This window comes from Dermacentor albipictus, chromosome 1 (genome assembly GCF_038994185.2).
Source record: "Dermacentor albipictus isolate Rhodes 1998 colony chromosome 1, USDA_Dalb.pri_finalv2, whole genome shotgun sequence".
Classification (NCBI taxonomy): Eukaryota; Metazoa; Arthropoda; class Arachnida; order Ixodida; family Ixodidae; genus Dermacentor; species Dermacentor albipictus.
Genome location: NC_091821.1, coordinates 352,098,930 through 352,124,682, shown reverse-complemented (window position 1 = coordinate 352,124,682; position 25,753 = coordinate 352,098,930). Strand labels below are relative to the sequence as shown.

Sequence of the window (25,753 nt, the reverse complement as noted above, 5' to 3'; positions counted from 1 at the left end):
CATGCGCATAAACAAACCGGTTCTTGACTGTGCTTGTACACAAATTCCTTTCCACGAACTTTACTCAGGAGCAAGAACAGAGAGACACGGTCATAAGTTACGTATTTATTGCCTTAAAAATATATACATATATATAGGTACATAAAAAAGGTCTGTCAGCTAAACTAATCCTAGCTCCAACACACAATCATTTGAGGAAGTAAGATTCAAAAACACTTTATTGTTCGCTTGGCAGGTCAGCTGACCAGGGTCTGTATTTTCTAATAATCCAGTTCATTTTCCATTCTTTCCATTCCGGCACTGGCTTAGACAATGTCGCACAGCCGTTATCGCAAGGATTAGGCCGCTTGGCACAACGGTTATGAATAATGTAAAATGGGATGGTTCATTACAAGATACAGTCCCATATTGTGTCCACTTATGGCACTTCAGCAACCTTGAATGGGCCGCACCATTTCTACTCAGTTTTCACAGAAAGCCAAGATAAAAGCTCCTGAAATATTGACGTGCACACACTCGCATACTGTGCATGATGTCACACACGACTCCACACAATGCCAAAAAGTTCCTGAGAACAGCCAGCGCAATGGCTGACAGCTGTAAATGGCAGTCCATTAGATGATGTGGAGAGAATGATTCTAGCTCCAGCTACACTTCCATGACGAATATCCAAGGGGCTGTGGGGAGCGTTCGTTGTACAGAAATAACTCCAGTCTTGATAGCTTCATACATGTACCTGAAAGATAAACGTTTCTTTTTTTTAATTACTTACCTAAAGCAGTCATATTCACATGCCTACTCAAGCTGCTCACCAGTGGCTTTTTTTGTTTTTTTCTGCTTCTCATGCTTTACCAAGAATTTAGGGTGAACTTGTATGTCCTACTAACAATATGTTTTAACTACAATATGTGCACACAGCAATGCAGATTAATAAAAACACACCTGGAACCTTAAAAGAATAACCAAAAGTAACATGGATGGTATGCCAGAGTAAACGAACATGATCACATCACTGCAACACATTTGTCACTTATCTATCATCAAGAAATTTTTGATCATACCCAGCTTGTTTTACCAAGATTGCATTAGAACTGGTAGGCAGAGAATCATTATTGCAATTAGCAGGAACACAAGAACACATGGCTTCATGTGTTATCAATACAGTCCAACAGACTATAGTGCAGAACCGCACAACATGCACATGGCGCTGGTGGCCAATATCCATTCCCTTGCAATCTAATGTATCATATCGTTAGGGCACTGGTCATCGACTACACTGTGTATGGCAACAACAGACTTTGCCTGCTTTCTTGCAGTGCTGCCACACCATCTTCAGCACATCATTCTTGACAAAGCAGTGGAAGGAAGAAGATGAAAGGACAGTGAGCTAGTACAAAAAGGCTGTTGTCAGAAAACATAGGCTGCTGTTGAATGCTTTGTTTGAAGTCAGGTCAAATAATGTCGAGGGTGTAGATTTAGCTGAGCTGGCATCTGTAGCGGGAAACAAAAGTGGCATATGGCAAAAAAAAAGTGTATATGCAAAAAAAGTGTCGACAGGACCCATCTCACAATGACTGTAGACATTAATGCGATTTGCATTCAAGCAATGTAGTGACACACCATATTGCTAAGACACCTTCATTTAGAATCTGTAATGGTCATTCTGAGATTTCCATTGCTTCGGATTCATTACCAATAGCATGTAAGAAGGATCCATTCTTCTAGCCTGGCAGCTGATAAAGCCCTCTTAGTGGCAAGCCTGTAAGTGTAAGGGAGGCCCTGCAACACGTTTAATATACAGTAATGATTGATGTCGTAGAGGGGGCAACATGCAACTGCTGTATGTTACGTTGGGTAACCTTGTGCATCAGCTATTGGGGCGAGGCCTTACGGAGATGCTATCATTCGGAAGCACCTCGTCTGCATAGTATGAGGGATAAGACAGCGTGCTCTTCATACGTTTGACTGGCGGCGCTCGATAAAAACACCATGCGGGAGCCCTCCTGAACATTTCTGTAAGTACTCTCGAAACGAGGGAAGCTTTTTACTGTCAAAATAATAATCTTAGGCAAACAGAAAGCACAGAATGGTTTACAGATGCTATCTTTTTACCGAATATGCACAGTGAACACCACCTGCACGCGGTCGCCACGATGGAGTCCTCCGAACCAGTCTGTTGTGTGAAAGATAGGCAATTGCTGAGAGCAAATTATGTGAAAATATGTTCTTTTGTTGGCTGTCTGCATAACCCAATGGAGCATAACAGAATGAAGCCTCAATGCAGCGATCGCACCGGTTCACAGCGTCTGCGTGTCGGCATGGATGTCCGGGGGCAATGTTTCACTATCTCTGCGAGCACATTTTCGCACCTTGTTGGGAGCTTTAGGCCGCAGCATATGAGCATTTGACAGTGCAAAGGCAACCATTGTTATGTTGGATGCCTTCAAAAGCAGCTGCTAACTATGTAGTGCTTTCAAGTGTTGTCAAGAAGACACCCAAAGCGGGAAAACCTCCCCACTAAACCATAACAGCAGCGCAGATGGGACTTCAAACTTTCGTTTTCAGCTCATTTCAGCACTTCCAAAGCAGCTGACATGACCGCTGTGTCCACGTGTCCCCGTCAGGCCGGCTTTTCCAGTGGTGAAGCTCGCCCCCAATCATTTCACGGGCAATGTTTCAGGGGCTACATAGCAGATAGCAGCAGCAGCAGCACACCAAAGTGGAGGAAGTAGGCTAACAATGCTAATCGCATTCATGCACCCATGTGCCACAGGCCACAGTGTCTACACCTTCTGATGCCACAAAAAGAGGTTCACTAAAAGCAGGCAAGAGACAAGCTTCTCCGGCTGACTGTCATAAAACATTTCTCTCTCTCCTAACTAAAATCGGCCTCCCACCTGCAGCGTTTTGTCCTAATGGCACAATAGAATTGGGGATTAGCACATGTGACTTGAAATGAATTACGGAGCAATTGCATAGGTTTCTTTTTCAGGTGTAAAGCTTTAACTTTCATTGTCAGCTAGAAGAGCGTGCAATCCTACATTTATCAGCAAATTCTTGCCATGCGACATGACTCGCAAGGCAAGCGTCTCGAAGTGCTGGCTAGCACGATTGAAGCTGGTAAGTGTGTTATGTGGGGATTGTAGGCATTCATACATGGTCTAATGGTAGAGCATCGAGCTGCTGTGCTGAGAGAACCATGTTGAGAGCCAACCATAGGACATGTAACTTTATTTCTGTTTTTAAGGCAAATGCCCTAGGTGCCTACGTTACCAGTGCCTTTGGTAAAACTGCACCGTGACGAAAAATGGCCAATGCCACAAAAAGTAAGAACACGTAAAAAAATGCTCGGATTAACGTCTCATTTCTCAGGGAGGTTCCTATAAACAAAGCGAATTAGTGGCTTTGAAAAGAAAATTTGGTACATTTTGGTCTCAGTGAGTATCAAACACAGGCCTCCAGGGTGCAAGATGAGCACACTTCACTGAAGCCATGGCTGCTCCACAGTTCTGGCTTACTAAAGGTGTGCCTAGTGCATGCCTGACTGCACACGTCACATCACAGCCATCTCACTGACTAGTGCGTGCGTCAGTGGGTGGTGCACATGACGGTGTGGAGGAGGTGGTGCCACGTCAAGAGTGTAGAAAATGAGTGCGTTGATGACATTCCGAGGTCTACAAACGGTATAATGCTTTCGCATTCCCACAAGTAAGCAGTCATAAATGTCTGCCGAATTTTAAGTTTAGTAATCCCGAGGACGACCGTGCAAGTGCGCCACTGCTGAAGGAGCACATGCCGCTGCGCTTTAGTGAGGAGGTAGCCTTAGTGCCACACATGTACTTCTTATTGCGACTCGTTACGTCTTGCAAGAAGTCTATCTCTGACTGTAAAACTTAATACATTACCAATATGTCTTACAAAGAAGTCTAACCCAGATTGCATAATTTCATGTATTAACAAATGTGCAGCAGGCTTTCTTGTGTTACAAGAGTGTAACACCTGCCAAACATTCTTTTTAAGAGTGAGAGCGACATTTCAGGGGCTGGATAGCATACAGCCGCAGCACGCACGAGTCGGGGAAGTAGGCTATGAACGCTAATCACATTTTAAAAAATTGTATGGGCTGTATCACGAAAACAGCCACAGTTGGGTTTATGTAACAACTTGTACATGTTGCAGAGGGTGTATGGGCACTAGGGTACAGAAACAATGTGTAAACAAATACAGAACTTACAAAGCTTAGATCCTTAACCTATGTTGCAGCTAGTGTAGTGACACTTGACACCATCAGGCAAAATAATGGATGTGGTTTGCCCGTAACCATTGTTTCCTTGTTTTCTCACGTCATCTTTTTCCTCTCCTGCCATCTCCCCATATATGGGAACTGTGAGAGTGGCATTCGTTTTGCAACTGCGTCAGTTCAAACCACTCTGCCTCCTCTCCCCAGTCCTCTCTACAGATCTATCTATGCCCCCTCTGGACTTGCACATTAGTAAAAAGGTAAGCACTGCAGTTTCTGCAGTGCTTTTGGGGGGGGGGGGGGGGGTATGAGTAATTACAGCTGTCAAGAGGCTAATGTGGCGACACCCAAGGAGCTCCAGAGGGCATTGTCCACATGCCACGCGATGAAAAGGTCCAAACAAGTTTCTCACGTCGTCTTTCCTCTACACCACACTCCTGCCATGTATACAGATGGTCCACATCTGCCCCCCATGGCCCTAAGTGGAACTGCCCAACTCTTCCAGGGCTAGATCTAGTACACATAACTACCCAAGGTAGTGGCCGGATCGATGGCCATCGCCATAGCACAATTCATTGTGCAATCCACGCATAACGTAGAAGTTGTGGGTTCAGATCTCACTGGTGGCACATTATTTTTTCATACACTGGCAGCACATTATCTTTTTGTCCAGTTTTATTTTCCCTTTTCCTCATTCTTTTCTACATTTAAATTTCAGCCACAGCGATTTCCCCCTATGCTTTCCTTTATTGGCTTCATTGTCTGTTGGGTTTAGATTATTGTGATTAGCTAGAGTAGAGTAGCTAGCCCTGCCATCTCTTGTCTCCTGCGCTCTCGCTGCCTATGGAAACAGATACGTTCTGCTGTGTTCAAAGGGGGTGGGCTAAGATTTGCAGCCCTCTCTCTTGCTGCACAAGTCTTTTCCACACTATTTCTGGACCCTACGTGTCGAATGCGAAGGTTCCATAGCCAAGCAAGCTTCAAATTTCTGCAAAAGATTGCACACTTGTAAGCCTTATAACTCCTGATGAACATAGGTTTGAAATTGATGGATTATACCTACTATGGCGGAGTGATCTCTCTCAAATGTGACCACTCCCACGCGAATCAACAAACATGCTACCAAGCTATGCCTTTCTGAATGCTGAGTGAGAGGCTAAATTTAGTACCGACTGCATCACCCATAGCACAACAATGGCACCACCTGTGCACACAACTGATGCATCACCTAGTAAAGGTTTCTTTCCTCTACACGTTGATAACAAGGTAAGGTGCATGGATAGTGCGGTTGCAAAGCTAAAAGCTATAATAGTGTTACATGTTTTCATTTATATGAGATTTTAGCAAGGTACCCTTTATGCTGACCAAAGTGTCAAGACAATGTCAAAAAAGAAATGCAAGACATAGCAGTGTTGCATGGTACCAGTCTCGGTTTTCTATTCCTGAAATTTATGAAATTCTCACGAGCATTAGTAATAGTCGTAAGTAGTTTTGCGTGGCTACTTATACCAGCATGCCATGCCCAGCTAATACTTCCATGCACAGCAGCAAACAAGACACAGGTGCTCCTGTAACATGCTCTTGCCACATGCACAATGAGCAGCCATCAACCTGTGTAGACAGTAAGTGAAGCCATGCATTCCAAAGCTCCTGCTAACAGTGACCAAATAGTACAGTAGACTTCCGTTAATTTCGCTCTGGTTAATTCAAATGTTCAGTTAATTCAATCCCGATCAAAAGCCCTGGCTGGCACCCATACATTTCTTTAGGCCCAAAGTTTCATTATTTCAATCCTAAAATTGGCCTTCACCAGATAATTCAAACTCGACCAGTCAGAATGCAGATGCTTCGCTCCTATAGTGACCCCAATAGCGACCCATTTGCTAGCATCATCTATCTTGGTGGAGATTAGGGGACAGTGAATGCACTGAACCCACGTCATCTATCGTCAAAAAAGCCTGTTTCCGGCTTCAGGCAATAATAGTAGCTCACAATGTCTGATTACAGTAGATATCCGATTCTAACGTGCATTTTTTTTTTCTCCCATGAAAATTCAACCAAAAACCATGTTCACAACGTTTGTGTGCTTTGCCGCATAACAAGTCTGTATTGCGGCAAAGCTGACATTAATAACTATGGCAAAGCCGACATTAGAGGGACTGACAATTGGCCAGAATGTGTTGCGAGACATTGAGGGAAATGAAATGGCCATGATTTACAGTGATAGAACCAAGCACACTGCTCACAATTTAAGTAGAAATTGTAAATCCAAATCCAAAAAGACCAGTAAGTGGCGCAGCCTGATGGTGAAGTCTTGGCACTTCAGATATAGTATGAGATTACTGTACTCAAGTCAGTTGTTATTAAGTGCCGCATACTTATTGCTTAAAATTGTACTTTGTATATTATTAGGCTTTTGAGCTTTACTCTATGCGTATTACGAAGTAAAGGAAAAGTGCACGCTAATGAGCAACGCTGCCTTCGTGGTAATGAGTGGAGCAGCTGAGTGGGCAGAGCTGTTCAACGCATCGCGGTGCACGTTTGCTGTTGTACGTTCGTGAGTTTGTGAGTTAGTACCTCGAGTTTTTGGTCTCTGCCAGATACAAAATCCCATCAACGAATTGTGCCATGTATGGGTGCCAACACTGAAATAATAGCACTACTGGCATATCCTACCACTTGGCTTCAAGATCAGTTTGTGTTACTAGGAGGGAACATCACTGGGGCATAGATTAGAACACTACCTACTGTAGTCAAAATAATTGAACACTTCATAAAACATGAACTGCAGAAACATTGGCTAAAGCTAAAGCCGCACTTGTCATCTGCTTCCCGCCAATGCCGGGGTATAATCGCTATCGCGCTGCCCTATCAATGTTTCCAGCATGTTTCCTAGCACGACTACTTCCTCAATGCCGATTGGAAAATTTAGATATAAGATGTTCCACGATGTTTTCTGCCTTGTCACTGTATGATTGAACACTCAGACCAGTAAGCTTTCTGTTGCATTAAGAAAAACTGGTACCATAAAGATTTCTTGTCAGTCCCTTTAAGAAGCTGGCCACCAGTATGCAATATATTAGACCATTGCCCATTTTTCTTGCTAAAAAATATCCCGTGCATTAGATTTCTACTTTGTTTAGGAACTTTAGTGTTACCTTCACATTAATTTTCTGCTTTGGCCACATAGAAAGCAGCCAAACATTTGATTTAGGGGCATATTAGAGTCAGGCAAATACTGCCAAATAAATCAGCAATGTGTGAGTTTTCTTTTTTTTTTCTGCATCTTGTTTAATTCAAACCAGTAGAAAATTCAATCAATTTCGGCGATCCCGTGAGAGTCGAATTAACGAGCTCAACTGTACACGAAAGCTGTTTTTTTTTTTCATCGATGATCTCTTGTTGGGCTGGATAATAAGTCCTCAAAAGTATATAGCTGCAATGGCACAAAATAAACAGAAGGACACATACCATTCGTCTTAAATTACTGTCTCAAAGTATCAAGACCATATAAAGCCAATAGGCAATGGTTGAAATTGAGATGTAGAAAGTACTAAGGAATAGGGAATATGAAAGTGGACGAAAGAATAGCTTTTCGCCTCTGGGAGATAAACTCGCAACCTCCGAATTACGCATGCATTGCCGTACTAATTGTGCTACAACGACGGCAATCAATCAGTTCACCATCCTGAATATTTATGTGTACTAGGTTATAGCACTGGGAGTGTTAGCCAGCACTCCTCAGGATCATAGTGGGCAGATGTGGAACATCATTTTTTGCCCGATGTAACATATGAATTCGGAAGAGCAGGCATGTGGCTAATAAACCCTCGTATGCTACCTAATGGCATCAAGGCTGCCAGATTGGAGACCCTCTCTATGAATGATGGGAAACAGAGGGGCTCAATTTTTGTTAATCACAATCATATAAAGCCAAACAGACAAAGAACTCAAGGAAACCATAGGAGTAATTGGCTGTGGTTGAAACTGAAATGAGAATATGATGAAGGAATGGTAAAATGAAAGTGGATGAAAAGATAACTTGTCGCCCATGGGAGACAAACCCACACACTCCACATTACACATGGATAATGCAGAGGTTGCAGGCATGTTATACAGAGTCCGCTCTCTACTACCTCTGAGTGTTAGACTTTTAGTTTATAATGCACTATTTTTATCTAACCTTTCATATTGTCATCTGGTGTGGGGTACAACAACATGGTCAAATACATATAGGTTACAGAAAATACAAAAAAAGGTCATTCGTATCATTGCGAATGCCCCGTTTACTGCTCACACTCAACCTCTTTTCGCATCATTAAAAGTAACACCAATTATTGACCTATATAATTTATTGCTAAGTAAACGATATGAAAGAAAACAGAAAAATCATGACACATTCTTTGATGACACAGCTAACTTACGGCCCAAAGCTAATTACTACACAACACGTAACAACGACGTCTGGCATGTGCCATCCTTTCGTACCAATTACAGTCGTCAAATGCTCCAACATATAATACCAACTCTTCTTAATCGGCGCAATGAGCACTGAAAACCTTACGATACGGGTGTTTTTTACTATGCACCTCCTTCCTCTTTTTTTCTTCTCTTATTGTTATTCTTCATTTTGCATTCTTAGTGTTCCTGAGCGTATCGTGTTAATTCTGCCGCCTTCATTTATTTATTTGTTATTTCAAGAAGATGTTCACTAATATTTATTGAATATGATGTTTACCTATGCACTGTAGTCTTTTTTTATTACTATTGTTCTGTCCATGTTCTGTTGCTGCCGGTTTTTATGTACGGGGGTGCGCCCCTCTGTCAAGCCAGTCATAGGCTTTTTGGGTGCACCCCTAACATCCCTGATGTTGAAATAAAGGTATTTGTATTTGTATTTGTATTTGTTGTCGGAGCACTATGACATTGTGGCAACTTTTTAGGGCATTATGACCTACCTCATGTTTTAAGTCCATCCCAGAGCACAGAGCAATGTGACTACTGTTTCACCTTACTGCACTCAGCAGTTCAGAGCAGCTTCTGCAAGAAACAATGATTATTGCACATGCACTTTCGAATTCAAGAACTTTTCTGACTAGCTTAGACTGCATTACGCTGCAATATGCAACTTTTCTACCGTGCTTAACTCCCCTCAACTCTTTTGCTCTTAACCCTGGCCTACACAAAAATACTGGGCTTTTTCACAATAAATTCCATGCAGTGTGGCAAAAGCTAGGAGTCATTTCAGAAGCCAACCAGGAACAATAACCAGAAAAGAAGGCTTATCCACTGTCTGCTGCTAATCCTCTCATGCAAGACACTGCCTCAATGGAAAGATTAGAAATAAAAATGGCAGTAGGTAAGCCGTTCATTTGCTTGTTATATATGAGCACTGCCTCCTCTTCTACTGCCACCTATGTGGCATTTTTCAAGTTAACTGACACCTCGCATCACCTATGTAACATGTCCTGATTCTGTACAGCCTGAATAAACACAGTTCCACTTCTGCTCTAAACTTGGCTGGGCCTGCATCCGACTTGCTCCAGCAACAACACAATGTAACATCATTTCAGAGTAATCGGAACTTTGCAACTACGACCAATGCATTCCTGCAACGACCGGCGTACTTCAAGCAAGACGACAGCCTGCAACCAGCCTGGGACTGGAAAGAAGTGTATACCATACACAAACAAACCTGTGAGTACGCCATGAAACCTGCAGTCATGTGAAAAGCCTTATTCCTCCATGTTCTCGGCGCCCAAGGCCGTCGCGTCATCCAGACGTTTCCCCTCTACCTCCAACAGCCGACGGTGTACAGCCGACAGATCAAGTTACCTACATCCTAGAACAGCCCGACACCTTCTACAAACCATACAAAAACGTAATGCAGGCATCTGCTGTCCTTTAACAGAATGAAGCAAAAGAAAACCAAACATTCAACGAGTTTGTAACAGACCTTTGGAGGAAAGTAGAAAAATGCGACTTCGGGGATAAGAAAGACAGGCTCATTGGCAACTGCATCATTGTAGGAATAAGAGATGCAACACTGTGAGAGCGCATTTTTCATGAACGGGACTTGATGCTCAACAGAATAATAACCATGTGAAAGGCATTAGAAATTTCTCAAAAGCCCTAAAGGAGCTTGAAGAGCCGAGGTTTGAAGTATAAGCCATACAAAAGCAGAAACAACTCAAACAGAACTCACAACATTCAGCAAGATAGAGGAACCAGCAACTGAAACCACAGGTGAAACTGCAACAAAGATGTTCACACTGTGGAACAATGCACAGACCACATGAATGCCCACCCTATGGCTCCAACTGTTACAACCATGGCAAATACAGACATTTAACCAGCATGTGTAGCCTCGGCCAGCGATGCAGCATCCCTTCCCACCAGCGCATAGGCCTCTTGACAATCAGCAGCAATAGGGTCACCAAAAACATTTCTTCTCGGAAAGTTTAGAGCTCCACAACATAAATAACAACTTGCAAGGAATAGAAACGGTCAGCATAAATGGACACGTCATCTTCAAGCTAGACATGGGCTCTGATGTAAATATAATTCCCAAGAATCAACTCAGCACTTGGCCATCGCAACCTGCAGTCAAGCTAACAATGGCATGAGTTAACTACATATACAGGATAAACACTTCCTGTCGATGCCTAATGTGAGCTGCACTGCTCTACTGGAGAAAGCGAGTGCACCCCAAAATTCCTCATCGTTAGCAAACCACTCAAAATGGAAGCGACTTTGGGCGCCAGCACATGCAATGTCTTGAATCTCATAACGGGAAGATAGCTGCAGCAAACAACTTTAGCTTCGTGCACACCAACGCAAACTTTTTTGATGTATTTAAGGTCATCGAAAAACTGCCCGAGGTATATCCCATACAGCTAAAGGAAGGAGTAACTCCCACGGTGTCAGCTGCACACCGTGAACCCAGTGCATTAAAGCACAATTTCAAGGCAGAACTGCAACGAATGGAACAGAATGAAATCATCATAGTAGTTATAGAGCCTTCCAACTGGGTCCATCCAGTTATTGTCCTCGACAAAGAAGACGGCAGCATTCGACTGTCCCAGAGCTCTTCCAGAGAGCCAGTGAGAGGGTCTTCAAGCGGTAACTCACCGTCAAGCTCTACTTCCACAACGTTCTAGTGGCATCAGAAAACTTTGAAGGACAGGTGGCAGACGTGAGAGAGGTGCTCACAGTAGCACATACCAACAACCTTAACTTCAGCAATGAGAAGCTACAGCTTAGTTTGCCAATAACCACGCATCTGGGTCATCAACTCATACCTCAAGAGATCACGCACTAATCCAGGAAAAGCAAAGACTACTGAAATCACATCATTTACGTCAAACAAGAACGGTCAATCAGAAAGGACCATCAAAACAGCCAATTCAATAAAGAAAAAGGCAGCAGATGAAGGCAAGGACCTCGCATTAGTGCTACTTGACTATCATTCAATGCAAACATAGAAGGACAATGCCCAGTGGAGCTGCTAATGCATAGAAAGCTGCATGCATTCCTACCTACCCTAACAAGCGTTCTTGTAATGACTGAGTGGAGGGCGTTGTGGCGGGGGCGTCATGATGGGTATGTGAAGTTGGGATTGATAAAAAATGCGGCGATGAAACCCTGAGGAATAGTGGCAGCTCCAAACACACTTGAGTGGCCGATACAGATGATGATGTTGGCAGGCGGTGGCACGAGCTGTTGGATGAGGAAGTAGGAACGTCACCTAATCAGGAATTGGCATGAAACCAGGGGCACAAGGAAGCCACAGAGAGAAGAGATTGCTCGGAGATGCAGGGCTTGAAGATCACTGGTGTTGAGGCTGGTGTCTTCGAGGTCCAGACCCAAACCCAAGACCCTCAACAGAACTAGGACAACGACGGCTGTCCCTGGAGAGATCCACCGAGTGTAGGGCTCAGCTATTCCTGCTGCATCTACTGTTGTTGGGATTTCTGCTCCTGGTCCTGATCCTGAGCCACCGTGCGGAGACCAGAGGTTGCCTGTGGCAAACAACCAGGCCTTGAGCAACGCTGGTGAGAGGCGCCTGAGTAGAACCGTGAGCCAAGGGGAGCAGCATGGGCACCACTCAGCTGAAGCAGTCACATATGGACAGCCTTGGACTTAGGCCTTGGACTCCGACATCCGGGATTCACTCTGCTGTGCATCCACATCCTTCGTCTGCCACTACCCGCCAGGCCGCTACCGCCATCAACGCAGGTGCAATTGATGTCAACGCACCGCCACCCAAGTAACCCAACTAGACCGCCACCCAACCACTCAATGACTGAGATTTATTTTTTTTCCTCCTTGTTCTGGATCATGAGTGAGCTGAACTCTCATATATACTAATGCTCTTGCTTTTTTTCCTTGTAACGGATACTAAGTTTGTTCCCAGAAGAAAAAAATGGCTTCGTGTTTCCTGAACTGAGGCTCTGCCTCAGTTTAACAACTCGCAATTGAGGAACCTGTCATCACAAAATTGGCGTCCGCAACACGAGACAAAGCCATTTGTTCCAGTTCGCACCTGTCATCATAGACCTGAAACCAAGCTTCCCAACCACACCTCGCCAAGCACTACTCCAGCGAAGGCAAGAGGTACAGCAGAAACATGGTGAGCGCCACATAACAAATATCCTACCACTAATTCCAGGTCAACCTGCATGGCTTCGCCATAGTGAAAACTGGCAAAAAGCCATGGTGGTCAATGTCCGTCCAGAAACTTGTATAGATACACTGTAAGGACAGACACTGGAGGCATCGTCTTCAGAAAACGCATCCATCTACAACAAAGCACTGTGGAACAGACTTACTGAAGCTTCACCGGAGGACTACCACATAGCCAAGCCAAGCACATGAGTGTACAGCCAAGGGTATCCAGCAGTTCCAGCTCAGCAGATTCAACTGCGGCCAGGTACACCTCAAACTACTCAATCCGGAACAAAGATCAAGCCTTCTGTGCGGTACCCCAACTTGAGAAGCAACTTCAAGTAACTAGAGTAAGCGTTGTTTAAGATTTTCCTACCTTGCGATCACTTTGGGATCAGCTTTATGTCAATAATGCATCTGTTAGCTAGAACGCAGATTCTCATTAAAAAGAAGAGTGCATTATATATGCACATCACTTTGACTTCTCCTGCCATCTATGCAAGCTCTTTCAAATTAGATGACAGCTTTCACCACCTATGTAATGCATCCTGAATAAACACAGTTCCACTTCTGCTCTCGTCACGGCTGCTGATATTTGTACCACTCTGCCACAACCCCTATCATTGAGTTTAGCAGTGGTTGAAATAAATAAATAAATAAATAAATAAATAAATAAATAAATAAATAAATAAATAATCTTGTGTCCGACTTGCCCCAGAATTAACAAAACATAGCCCTGCTGAGACACAACTGGTTCATTGTGACTTGTAGCTTTGACTGCACTGCATGAAGAATAGTATCACATTTGAGCATGCCTGCTGCAGCCACTTCCATTCTGTATATCGAATGAAGCAGGTAGGCACCATTTTAAATCTAATCACATGCTCTTTCCTTCGAGATTACAGTCACACCTGCTATCATAGACGTGACAAACGCCAGATGCTAATAATATCTAGCCATTCAAAACACATGTAAATAATAGTATACTTGAGTGCATTTGAGCTGAAGAAATAAAATTGCACTTTCAACCAAAGTGTTCCCTTATAAGAAATCTTCAACTTCCCAACATGTTAAAGGTAGGGTCAGCTGACAGAATTACCTCCTTGCAACCCCCTTGAACTGAAGGAACCGCTACTCAAATGAGAACACAAATGAAGCAGCAGGCATTCCATAAAGGAGGCATTGCCCTGGCACATCATGGGTGGACTCTACAAGCCTTCAAGGAGATATTAGCCTGCATGAGACTGTTGTGGCAAAACAGCACCCTCCTTTCCTGTGGCACATTTGCACTGCTGAACATGAAAGTTCAGTACATCATGTCTCTTCCCCCCCTTTTATTATTATTATTATTATTATTATTATTATTATTATTGTTGTTGTTGTTGTTGTTGTTGTTGTTGTTGTTGTTGTTATTATTATTATTATTATTATTATTATTATTATTATTATTATTATTATTATTATTATTATTATTATTGGGCCAAACCATGATCTTATCATGAGGCACGCTGTAGTGGGGGACTCTGGATTAATTTTGACCACCAGGGGTTTTTTAACGTGCACCTAAATCTAAGTAAACGAGTGCTTTTGCATTTTACCCCCATCGAAATGCTGCCGCCGTGGTCGGGATTTGATCCCATGACCCTGTGCTTAGCAGCGCAAGGTACGTGATGTCTCAGTGACACTGCAAGTTACTGCAGACAATCTTGCAACCACCAACTGACTGCTTTCACTGCAAGCGCCACGTTGCCTTTGGCAACTTTACCAGGTAGCAACTGGGACAGTCAGTGTTTCAAGCAACCTCTGGTTATTAGATGGAGACTACAGTCAGTGACAAGTCAAAAATACAGAAGAGGCTCTTCCCAGACAGCATGATGCACTGATCTCTTTTCTCTTCGCACTTCAAGAACTAGTCCCCCTACACATGCCACTAGCATGAAGAGGCAGTGCCCTAGTTGTGCAGCAACACAATGGGTTTGCCTAGGTCACGTGTAAACAGTCAAAATTATGAAATGTCTGAGACAAGACAGCTCACAACATATACATGCTGTTTGAACAGGGGATCGGGAGAGTGACCTCGCTGACCTCTCAATACAAAGCGCCCACTCATCACTTCCCCACCCTGCCTCGTGCATGGGTGCGCATTCCTGCCAAGATTTAATGGGAAAGGCCAAATGGCACTCTATTATTCAACAGGTACAGCTTAAATTTTGCACACACAAAGCTCCCCAGCAGGTTTTGCAACAAGGAAGTGTCTAAAGAAAGCAAAGATGGTGACATGGGCAGAAGCGACAAGGAAGAAGAGGGAGACTAGACATTCCCACAGAGGCACACTTGCTTGCCGCTGCATTTTTTACTTGTCATTGACTCTATATAGTTGGCCCATTCAGCACACCCACTCAGAGAGCTCACCCTGCACGAAGCCATGCTATCAGCAGAAGGTTGGCCACAACAGCCGTGACTGACGCTCTCCTCTCCGCAGCCACAGATGGCTGCTGAATTACATGAGGTGCTGCTGCTGCACCCAGTTCCTGCAGATCAGCCACAGCTGCTCCACTGGCTTCAGCTGCCATGTCCTTCTGTCCCGTTGCCAACACATCAAACACACACGCATCTCGGTAGGCACCTGACAAGTTCGCAGCACGACATGCCGCATCAGCTTCCTCTAATCGCCAGGCAGGCTCCCCGTGGGGGGCTTGCACGCGCTCTGAGGAGGAGCAGCCCCGAAGACACAGCTGCAGTGGCTGATCACCAGCAAGAGAGGATGGAAGCCGCAGGGCCACTGAGAGGAAGTCACCCTGCCGCCGGATCAGTAGCCGCACTCCTGCGTGGCTCAGAACAAGTTCCACGCGACTTGAACTGAGTGGTGCCAGACGAACTCCTTTGCCTGCCGAAGGTGACCCGTCAACAAAGACAGTTGGCAATGGGTTGTCCTTGATGTCGGCTTCATAGGTTTTCTCCATTGCACAGCCTCTGTGTGCATGGATCACAACAGTCACCTGGAACAGACAGGTGTTATTCTTTAGAAATGGCATATCTTCTCCTAGAGGAACTATTGCAAGGTAAACCAGCACTCCACAAAAATGTTGTTCTCACGGCTTGAGTGTGAAATAGCACAACTTCTTACATATTGGGTATCAGTATGCAGCCCAGACCATACTGAGTTAGCACAGTGTTCCAAACTTTCTGCCATTAGGGGAATCTTGTAGGTTGTCAGCAAATGTCAAGGAACCCTCATGACCTTGCACCAGATCAATAAGGACGATAAGAAAACTTCTTATGGATGTCGTCATTCCTCAATAAGTAGTCACATTGCCAAGTGGGTACATAAAGTTAGCCACACAGAAGTGAGAAGCTGTCAACCTATTCCAGACTTGAAAGTAAACGTAAGCACGAAGCATTTACTGCTTCACTTTAAGGATGCGGTGATAAGGCAGCAAAAGGTTTATGGCTACAGGAAGAACCGCTGAGACCACAGCTACATGCACCCTGCAGAATGGCTACAGCATGGCCTTCTCATGTAGCATGTATAGGGACTTTGTCGACCATTAGTTGCAATTTCTGCTACATTTAGCAAGTCAAGAACACAAGGGAGGCTACTCCCAAAGAAGTATGATGTGCCTGTCCTCTGCATATTAAAAAAAAGAGATTTATAATTGTTCTCTTACAGGTGTCATCACTTGCAGAAAAAAAGCAGTGTAGAGGGACTGCACCAGCTTGGATACAAATGGCAAAAATCGTCAGTCATTGGGAACAAAGAAAACAGCTCACAGCACAAACAAGTGGTTCAAAAATGTATTAGAAGAGGTATTTCCCAGACCTCCTGTACTTCCTCACCGATATCCCCTCTCATCTGCTGCAATGGCTCAGTGGCTATGACGTTCTGCTGCTGCAAGAGGTCACGGGTTCAATATCCAGCCACAGCAGCTACATTTCGGTGGGGACATAATGCGAATATGCTTGTGTACACTTAGCTTTACAATTAAAGAACACCAAGCAGTAAAAATTGACCTGGAGCCCTCCATTGCAGCACTTCTCATAGCCCCAATGTTTATTTAGTATGTTAAAGGGGCCCTTAAAAGCCCCTCGGTCGTGGTGAAAAAAACACAGCCCACGGATAGCATACTCTGCTGTGAACATCTCAGCCAAATTTTGCAGTCGAGCACGACGCATAGATCTCCCAAGCAGAGCGCGAAGTCACCTTTCTCTCAAACACTCTCTTGTGAACAGAAGACTTCTCCTAATTATTTTGTGGATGCTTTATTTTGTAATATATCAAATTCCCATACGCAGCTGCTATTGGCCAATAGTTGACATCAATCAAGAAGGGTGTGCTTGGATCAGTGCATTCCTCTGTACTGTTACTGGGTGTATTTACTGACACAATTTTATAAAAAGGCTGAAGTAAGTGAAAATCTGTCTTCAAATTTGGATAATACAGTAAAAGCTCGTTAATTCGAACCGCAAGGGGAAGCCACTTCAGTTCGAATTAACGAAAGTTCGAACTAACGAAAGTGAAGGAGAGCACTGCGATTTGGAAGCAGTAGGGCATGTCAGAAATTTGGCGTGTCAGAAAGTGATGGCGTGTGCCGCGGGCACACGCCAAGTCGAAGCTCTGTGTTCAAGTCGAAGCTCTGGGTCCGACTGTGCCACACCACCGATGTCCACCGAAACGAACGTTAGCCGAGGCTTAACACTACCACAATGAATCGCGACGGCCGATACCTCCTAAGCTGAAAACAGACGTGCACAACCGATGAAGACTGCCCAGACAAAAACGCTGAACATGCGAAGGTGGCGAAGGCCCCGATTCGTTGGTTCTTGATTGCAAGCGCAGCTGCAACGCACTAGATTCGCTGTGTTTTGGTGCTTGCCGTGCCATCTCCGCACAACAATAGCAGCTGCACAAGATTTGCAAAGCCTCCGAGATTCGCAACGGACAAGAAGTTTCAGAGGTTACGTAGAACGGAGAGGTGGCAGCCGCCGCTGCCTTCTGGCTCACCCTGCGCCGGTTAGATTTTTTTCGATTTTGCCTTCTCTCGCCATTTTCTCCATTCCGGAGGCGATGTAGCCTTGTGTGTAGGCGGTAGGCGCGTTTCTCTGGCCGTGTGCCAGGCGAGCGTAGTTCGAATTATCCGTGAGGGAACCTTCTCGCGTTCGAATTAACGGACTTTTTTATACATAGACTTCTGAGGAGCTTGGCCGGACCAAATCGTACAGTTCGAATTATCCATAAATTCAAATTATTGAAGTTCGAATTAACGAGCTTTCACTGTAATTACATACTTCTGGAATAAGCTGACTATTGTCTGCTCATGCTCGGCCGTGGTTACCTTTGGCATTCAACTTTGGCCACCCTGCTTATCGGTGTCATAGCCATTGGGTCCCACTAATTTCGACTACCATATAGATTCGTGTAAGGACTGTACTTTTTTCTTTTTGCAAATTTGATGAGGTGCATCCCCTACATGGGACCAAACCTTTTGGCCAAAATGATGCCGGCTCAGCCAGAGACTTGTGCACACCCCGCATTTACCATTACATCGGAGGTCAACGCACAGCTCTCGCCATTAGCAGCGTTTCTTTCTTTCTTTTTTTAATTTTGGGCCGCCATGTTGGGGGTGTGGCCCTTACACAAGTCTATACGGTAGTTCTGGACACTTAACTAGCTTCGAACTACGCGAAACTAAAGGTCAGACCACACACGCTTGTCAGCATGCGCTCGCTCTTAGCCGCTCCTGGTTAGACGCCTTGGACTTCACATCGTAATGAGCGTTCAATACGCATAAGTCGACCACTATCCGTCAGTCAAAGCTGGCGCAGGACAAAGCTGGTCCACACCATGTAGCACAGCCAGACAGGAGCATATGAGCACCAGCGCGCTCTTTTGCCCTGTTGTGCACAAAGCAAATGCTGCAGCTGCTTGTGGCGCTGCGGGATGCTACGAGGAGTCCACTGGTTGAGCACACTGCAGTTCGCTACAGGCAACTGCGTTTGGCTACACTTGGCATGTCATAGGTGCCAAAATTGGAAATAGTGGCCTCTGAATGAACATCCAAAATCACATTTGAACTGCGCGCCATAGTCATGTTTAGTATGCTGAGCATTGTGGGCACACCCCACTCTGTCGTAGCCTTTGCAGTGCAAATGATCGAAGGGGCGGAGACACCATGAATTATATGTATGATAGCCAATAAATCCGCTTGTGATGCATACATTGAAGAACTTTTTGTGGTAAATTACTTCTGAAATAGTCTAATTTAAGTTCAAATGCATTTCTTGACTTCAATAAAAAGTGGTTATAGTAACAAAACGTAGCTTATACGTCATAGAGGATACTGTGAACATCTGAGCCCGAAATTGCTCACTGCATGCAGCAGGAAATTTGCAATCCTGTGTCAAAAACAATGAAAAATCACTTGCTCTGCCTTCCACAATGTCATCATGCAGCATCAATGCAAGTAGCTGGACCCAACACCAGTGGCTAATTTAGTGATTGCGACAGCATTCTCAGTAATACACACTTGCTTAATTTTTAGTTAAATAAATGAAGAATGTATGCGTTAGCAATTTCAAAAAGAGAGAAAGCTCATTTCATCTTGCGCGTTGATCCCAACAGTCACCTGGAACAGACACGTGTTATTCCTTAGAAATGGCATATTTTCTGCGAGTAAGCCATGTTTTTCGTTAGTGCGACTGGTGTCGGCGTGACAGCGTGGTGATGTTTGCTTTGTGTGCTGTGTCGAGGTTGCAGTGATCCAACGCGGCATACGGAAACATCGCCTCAAGTGTCTAATGGCGCAGACAATGCCTCTGCAGACTGCACTGGGGAATGCTGGCAAGCAGGTGCCGGGAGGCCTAGGATGTGTCGCCTTCCGATGTGCTCCCTACTGAAGCCAAAAATGTTCTGCCGAGACCTGCGCAGTGGTTGCATTGCGATTTCGTACACCATCTCATTTGACAGTTTCACAAGTGCTGACACTGCTGTATTGACATGCGCAGAACTCGATGACGGCGAGATCATTCGTCAGGTTTTTGCTGCACTGCCGGACGTTGACTCTGAGTCGGAAGATGACGCACCATGTGCTACGCTGCCGTCGCATGTGGAGCATGTACAAGCAGTGACTTTGCTTTCAGCCGCCTATAGTGACCGTACGACCCTCTCCGAGATTCAGGCTTATGTGACTGCACGTAAACAGAACCGGGTGCAACGCCGCATTCACGATTTCTTCAAGCAAGCCTACTGCCGAGCTCGAATAAGTGCATGGATATAAAGGATTTTTTTTTTTCTTAATCTGCTTTTTTGGACACCTGTTTATTCGGACATTTCCGCAGTACCCGTGAGGTCCGAATAAACCGTCGGCGACTGTAAAGAGTTACATGCTTAAATGGCATGCTTGACAACACTTGTCATGCTCACCGTCACTTCAATGTGACAGTATCATGATAGTGAAACAGGCCATTGGACCAATTGATGTCATTGCCAGCATTTTCGAACTTTTGCTGCACTTTCACTCCATTGCATATCCACACTTCAGTCTGTTCCTTGAATACTGAATGCTTGACTTTCCTGCATAGCTTAGCAGGCAAGTGGTTGAGCTTCCAGCATATTGTAGAGTAGTGCTATGATTTTGAATACAGCATTGAGCTGCTTTTTCAAGCTGGTGATTATATGTGCAAACAAAAATTTCATTGTGGACACACAAATACAGTACTAAGCGGAAATGTTCTCGGCTTAATTAAGGTTGATCATTTATAGCAGCATTTTCACTTTCACATGAATTGCTGTCCATCTCAATGTCTCACTCTTGTCATGGATGCTTGTTGATCTTATGCCAAATTCTAATGTCGGAGTCAGTATGGGCAACCGACTCCGCGAGCGAGCATGTAACTACAGTGTAGAATGACACCTCCAAATCTGCAACTTGAACACACGCCCTGGCACTAGAGCAAGGAGGCACTCGCGCGCACCATACAACCAGATATACAGCTACCCAGCGACCCTTGTGTGCCAGTTCATCTGCATCTCCGATCACAAGCGGCGGCTTCTCTATGATGCATCGTGTAGCACGCACGACACTACAGGGAGGTAGAGACAGGCCGCAACACAAGCACTGACCAGCAATGGAAGATTTATTACCTAAAAGGCAGGGTACAAGCCAATGTACAAAAAAAGTACACAAAAATTTGAAAAAAGCTCCTTGACAATTGCTGACTTCCACATTACACCTTTGCACATACAGCCGACAGTGTTTGTGAAGAAAAGGAGCCACTCTCGAAGATAACATGTAGAGGGACAATTGAAGCTACAATGTACTAAAAGTCTAATGAAACGCATAAGGGGACGGGGCAAGCAGATAGTATGCCCAGAGGTGAATGGGGTACATTAGTGATGGCACCAATGTGCACAATGTCAAGTGCCGGGATTGTCGAAAGCTACATGGCACTTTCGAACTCGAACGTTGGTACAAAGTGGAACTGCCCTCTCTCAAGCATAAAGCATGGCTGGAACATAGCTTTGCAGCAGAAGCACGTGGAGAGAGACGGTATACTCCACAGCCAGAGCTAGTCTTCCCAGTCACTTGTCGCCACGGTTATGCTTCAGCCACTGAAGTCATGCTATGGTTGTAGTAGTTGTAGCCTAATAAACTGCCTCACATCAATCTTCATTTCCATGACCCTCCTGGAGATTGATATAACACCACTGACATCAGCAGTCAGCCTTCCGATACTGTCAACGGTGAGCGGGACCAGTCACACCAATCGCGGTGAGTTTGGTTTGGTTCTCATATGTAGTAACTATCCCAACAGCAGGACGAGTAACTTGCATCATAACCTCCTAGGATTCTGTGCTAGTACTTACAGCCTACTCTCCTCAGACCACTATTCTTTACAAATCGCACACAAGTGCTTAGTGAGTGGCAACGAATGACATTCTCGATGTAGCCGGCTATTTTTGGTCTCTTGGCAGGAATGTGAAACATGATTTTGAAGGCTTACTCATAAGTGATGGTTTCAGCGTCCCAGGCATAATCATCCCTACACTTTTCCAACTTGGACTGTCACCTCTCAGGCAGCGCAAGCAAAAGTGCATGATGTGATATAGCGGCATCCAATGCATCCATCGATATTGGCGTAAACAGAAGCCTAGAAGTATGCTAGGAAGGAACAGGAAATATGTCAGCCAAGAGTTCTAGTATGCACCGCCAATTTTGGCAGAGCTGTTTTGGTTGCTCTGTGGAGTGATCTCCGCTCCACGAGTGCTCTCAATATGCCATGGAAACACTCATCTGGTGCTCCTGATCTACCATTGGAACAGTCTTGCTCCACAAAGAGCAGGAAATGTTGCTTCAAAAGTGCTCCAAGTCTGCCATTGGAATTTGCTATTAGTGTTATTCTGCATACTATATTGCACCTTTATATAGAATCACTGTTTATGATGAGCTTGCTCTGTCCTGACAGTTGCCTACTCTTTTCCTCCCATTCTTGATACCAAGACGTTCCTCTATAGTTTGTTTAGTCACATCTCCCTAGGCCAACAATGCCTCTCCCTGCCCGTAAACTCGTTTTCCATTGTCTATTTGCCAACATAACACTTGTTTCTTCTCACTACATGACCAAATTATCTCAATCATCCCTCTCAAACCCTCTTCTTTTCACTCTTTCATCTATTTCTTTCAAAGAGTACATACATAATGAACAAAAATAAAAAGGCCAATAGGCCAAAGCTAGTAAAGGTCCGTTTTCATCTCTTAGCAGCAGAAAAAGAATAAAAAATTGAAAAACACAAATTCATTATGTATTTAAGTAACAATAATTGCGCTGCTGCAGTGTCTATGACTTTTGACCGTTCCTTGGATATAGCCATTTCAAAATGTTTTTGTCCCTTTGCACATCCAATAAGCATGTTTATTTAATACCTGTGTCACACGGGCACATTTGGAAGGCCTTCCAGTCAACGGCCTTTGAAACGCCACAACTCTATCGACTCAAAGGAGTTGTCGCACTGCTACACGGCACTTTTGAAAGGCCGTTGAGTGGTTCAGGCGTTTCTCGCAAAATTGTGTGGCGCTGCGGATCTTTATTTTCGTTTTCATGGCACGAAAGGTCAAACAACATTAAAACCATTTAAAAGCACTATAATTTCTTCCATGTTTGTTTACACATTAAAAAAAATTGTTTATACATTGCCATACATATATGTTTAGTTTGCCGCAGCGAAACTGCGACAATGCCGCAGTTTCGGAAACATTCAGAAACATTGCCGCAGCGAAACTGCGGCAATGTTTGCGCCGCTCGAGGCGGCTGCCGTTTCGGTGTGTGCTCGCACATGTCAAGTGGCAAAAACACTTTATTGAATAATCAATAACACTCATATATATTATTTTTAGAGCATTTGGTCTGATTTGTTCTTTCTAACCGTGAGTACGAGCACACTGTGAACGAGAGGGCATGTTCGCACTGTTTCCGTTTCCGTTGCTCAAAGGCCATCGAGATTTCGATAGAGTTGTAAGGTGCTCCGTTGACTCGATAGACTATTGACTCGGCGGCCTTCGAAACCGCCCGTGTAGCAGCTCGAACTTGACCTTTGAGTCAACTGACTATCAGTTGGAAGGCCTTCCAAGCACCCGTGTTACACGGGTATAAGACACCTGTATCATATGATTGAGAGTTCTCTTCACTGGAACTACTTCAGCTCTATGCCACGAAATTTTAATGCCATACCTGGAAACACAGTCTGCAACTATGTACAACTTGAAAATAATTCTGACAGCTGGACTGCACACAAGATTTTGCTTTATATAGTTCAAGTGACCAACACGCCCACACTTAGGCCAATATCCGCAAGGATTCCCGATTGAGACTGCAGTCCCACCTACTTCCTCTAATCAAAGCAGAATCAAAGAGGAGTCATGCCCACCTTGGAAAGAACCGTTGCTTTGTCACCGATAGGACTGTTGGTCACCTGCACCGCCAGGTAGGCATTGTCCACCAGGGGTCGGGCACCTATTGCACGACAAGTCTGCAGCTCTCCCCCAAAGGTGCGCAGGTGTGTGTCTCCATAGAGGCTGCACTGGCGCCACTCCTCCTTTGGCTCACCTGCTCCAAGGCGAAGCATGACCACAGTTCACACAAAGACAATTCCAGGTCTTGCATTAATAGTGCGCCACAAATCTTGGTAACTCCCTATAGTGATGAGAAGCCTTTCAGTGAGAGACGCAACAAAATATGTGCACGCGTAGATGCGGGGAAGGGGGTTAAAAGCATACATGCTTGGCTTTTCCTCGTGTTTCAAAGTCACCGACTTCAGGAAATTTGTTGCAACCAGTTCAGGTATTTAGCATGATAGCTCACAGCCAATGCGGCCAGGCAGATAGACATGTTAAAAGAGCCCAAAGGGTCCCAACAAAACACAAACATTCTGAACCTCAATTTTTTACTGCTTATTCAATTCACTTTCTAAAGAAAAGCTGGTCAAATTTCCAAACAGGTGGATGCATAAGTTTGTGAGAACTGCTTAGTTTAGCAAGAGCTAGCGCAAGCATGTAATTAGTTTCGAGGAGAGAGTAACTACCTGACCAAGTAGCCAGCAGCGAGCCACAAGACACGAGGAGAGCTCTACACGGCTCTTGAGCCAATGTTTGACCACCCATGGCCTATATATATAAAACAGACTGAATGTTGTCTCTCAAGAGAATGGATTTTTAATGCACTTTGTGGGGAGAACAGTGCTCACTTCTTCCAGCATACCGCAGCACACAAGGCACACACAAGGCAACCCACACTGGACACCAGCGGGAACATGGAAAGTGCACACCGTGTCCCCTTCCCTGGCATTGTCACAACGCCATAACATGTGCTTGCACTAGACATGTGGGAAAGAAAGCACTGCCTATTCCCTCAGTAAGGAAAACGAATTGCTGGTTGAATGAACAGGGAAGCCCATAAGAAGAAACCACTGAAAGTCACAGACCCTCCTTCGCCTCTTGATCCTTTCATAATAATAGCTGCCCCTGCCTTGCAAACAAGCTTGCTGCCCGAGATTGTGCTATGAAGAGAGAGAAAAACCTTCCCATTTATTTATTCAAAACATGTCACAGGTTCCAGTGTTGGAGTATTGCATGAAGGGGCTATTCTGCATAGACACATATACAAGCATTCGTAGAAAGAGGGTAAATACAAATTTTAAAATTAAAAGCACCAAATGAACTGAACTGGAAAAGCAGCAACTTCTATATCATTTATGAAGTGGACTTCCCTCCTCTTAGTACCAGTTGGTTTGTTGCCCAAACTACTGTCACAAGTGTGCACCGTTGTCTGGCCTCATTCGCCTGAACCAATGTGACTGCAATTTTCAGCACAAGCTGGAGCTGTGTTAAGAGTGTTACAGATAGTATGGAGTATAGACAAGTGCAGCTAGAAATGGGGTTTTCCTTCCGCACTAGGTGCATGCAATGCTTATCCCAAAGCTTACCAGACCGCCACAGACATGTTTCCTTGGTTGGTCTGGGCTTTGATGTCTCCATGGCCACATCACTGCAATTCAGTTCACCGAGACGGGCCTTTGCAGCCATGTAACTGATGTCACCAGCACACTCCTTGGCCAAACGGTTGAGGCAAGAACGAAACTCTGCCACGTTGTCACAAGAGCCATCCTTGTAGTTGGAATAGCAATTCGTGACAACGCACTCATCCGCTGTCAGACACGTCAGCAGTAAGCATGAAGACAAAAAGAAAGAGACATCATCAATTAAGAAGCACATTCAAAAAGCACATGCAATTTACCATTCTGCTTGAATCAAGCAATGCATGGATGGCATTCATACATCGGCCACACCATACAAC

General features: G+C 44.6%; 1 protein-coding gene across 6 annotated transcripts in view; it reads right to left on the bottom strand.

Moving 5' to 3' along the window:
* Nucleotides 1–90: 90 nt before the first annotated feature.
* The window catches only part of LOC135909620 (repulsive guidance molecule B-like), a 30,216-nt gene continuing 4,553 nt past the window's right edge, over nt 91–25,753 (bottom strand). For 4 of the 6 annotated variants that reach the window (XM_065441621.1, XM_065441618.1, XM_065441620.1 and 1 more), the window contains exons 2-5: nt 25,383–25,604; nt 23,829–24,010; nt 15,320–15,906; nt 91–736 (exon numbers count right to left, since the gene is read on the bottom strand). In XM_065441621.1, coding sequence (XP_065297693.1) covers nt 649–736; nt 15,320–15,906; nt 23,829–24,010; nt 25,383–25,482 — 957 coding nt within the window. In that variant the 5' untranslated portion in view covers nt 25,483–25,604 and the 3' untranslated portion in view covers nt 91–648. Of the gene's footprint in view, nt 737–9,198; nt 9,281–15,319; nt 15,907–23,828; nt 24,011–25,382; nt 25,605–25,753 lie in introns of all 6 variants that reach the window. The other 2 variants (XM_065441617.1, XM_065441616.2) reach the window with 2 other exon arrangements.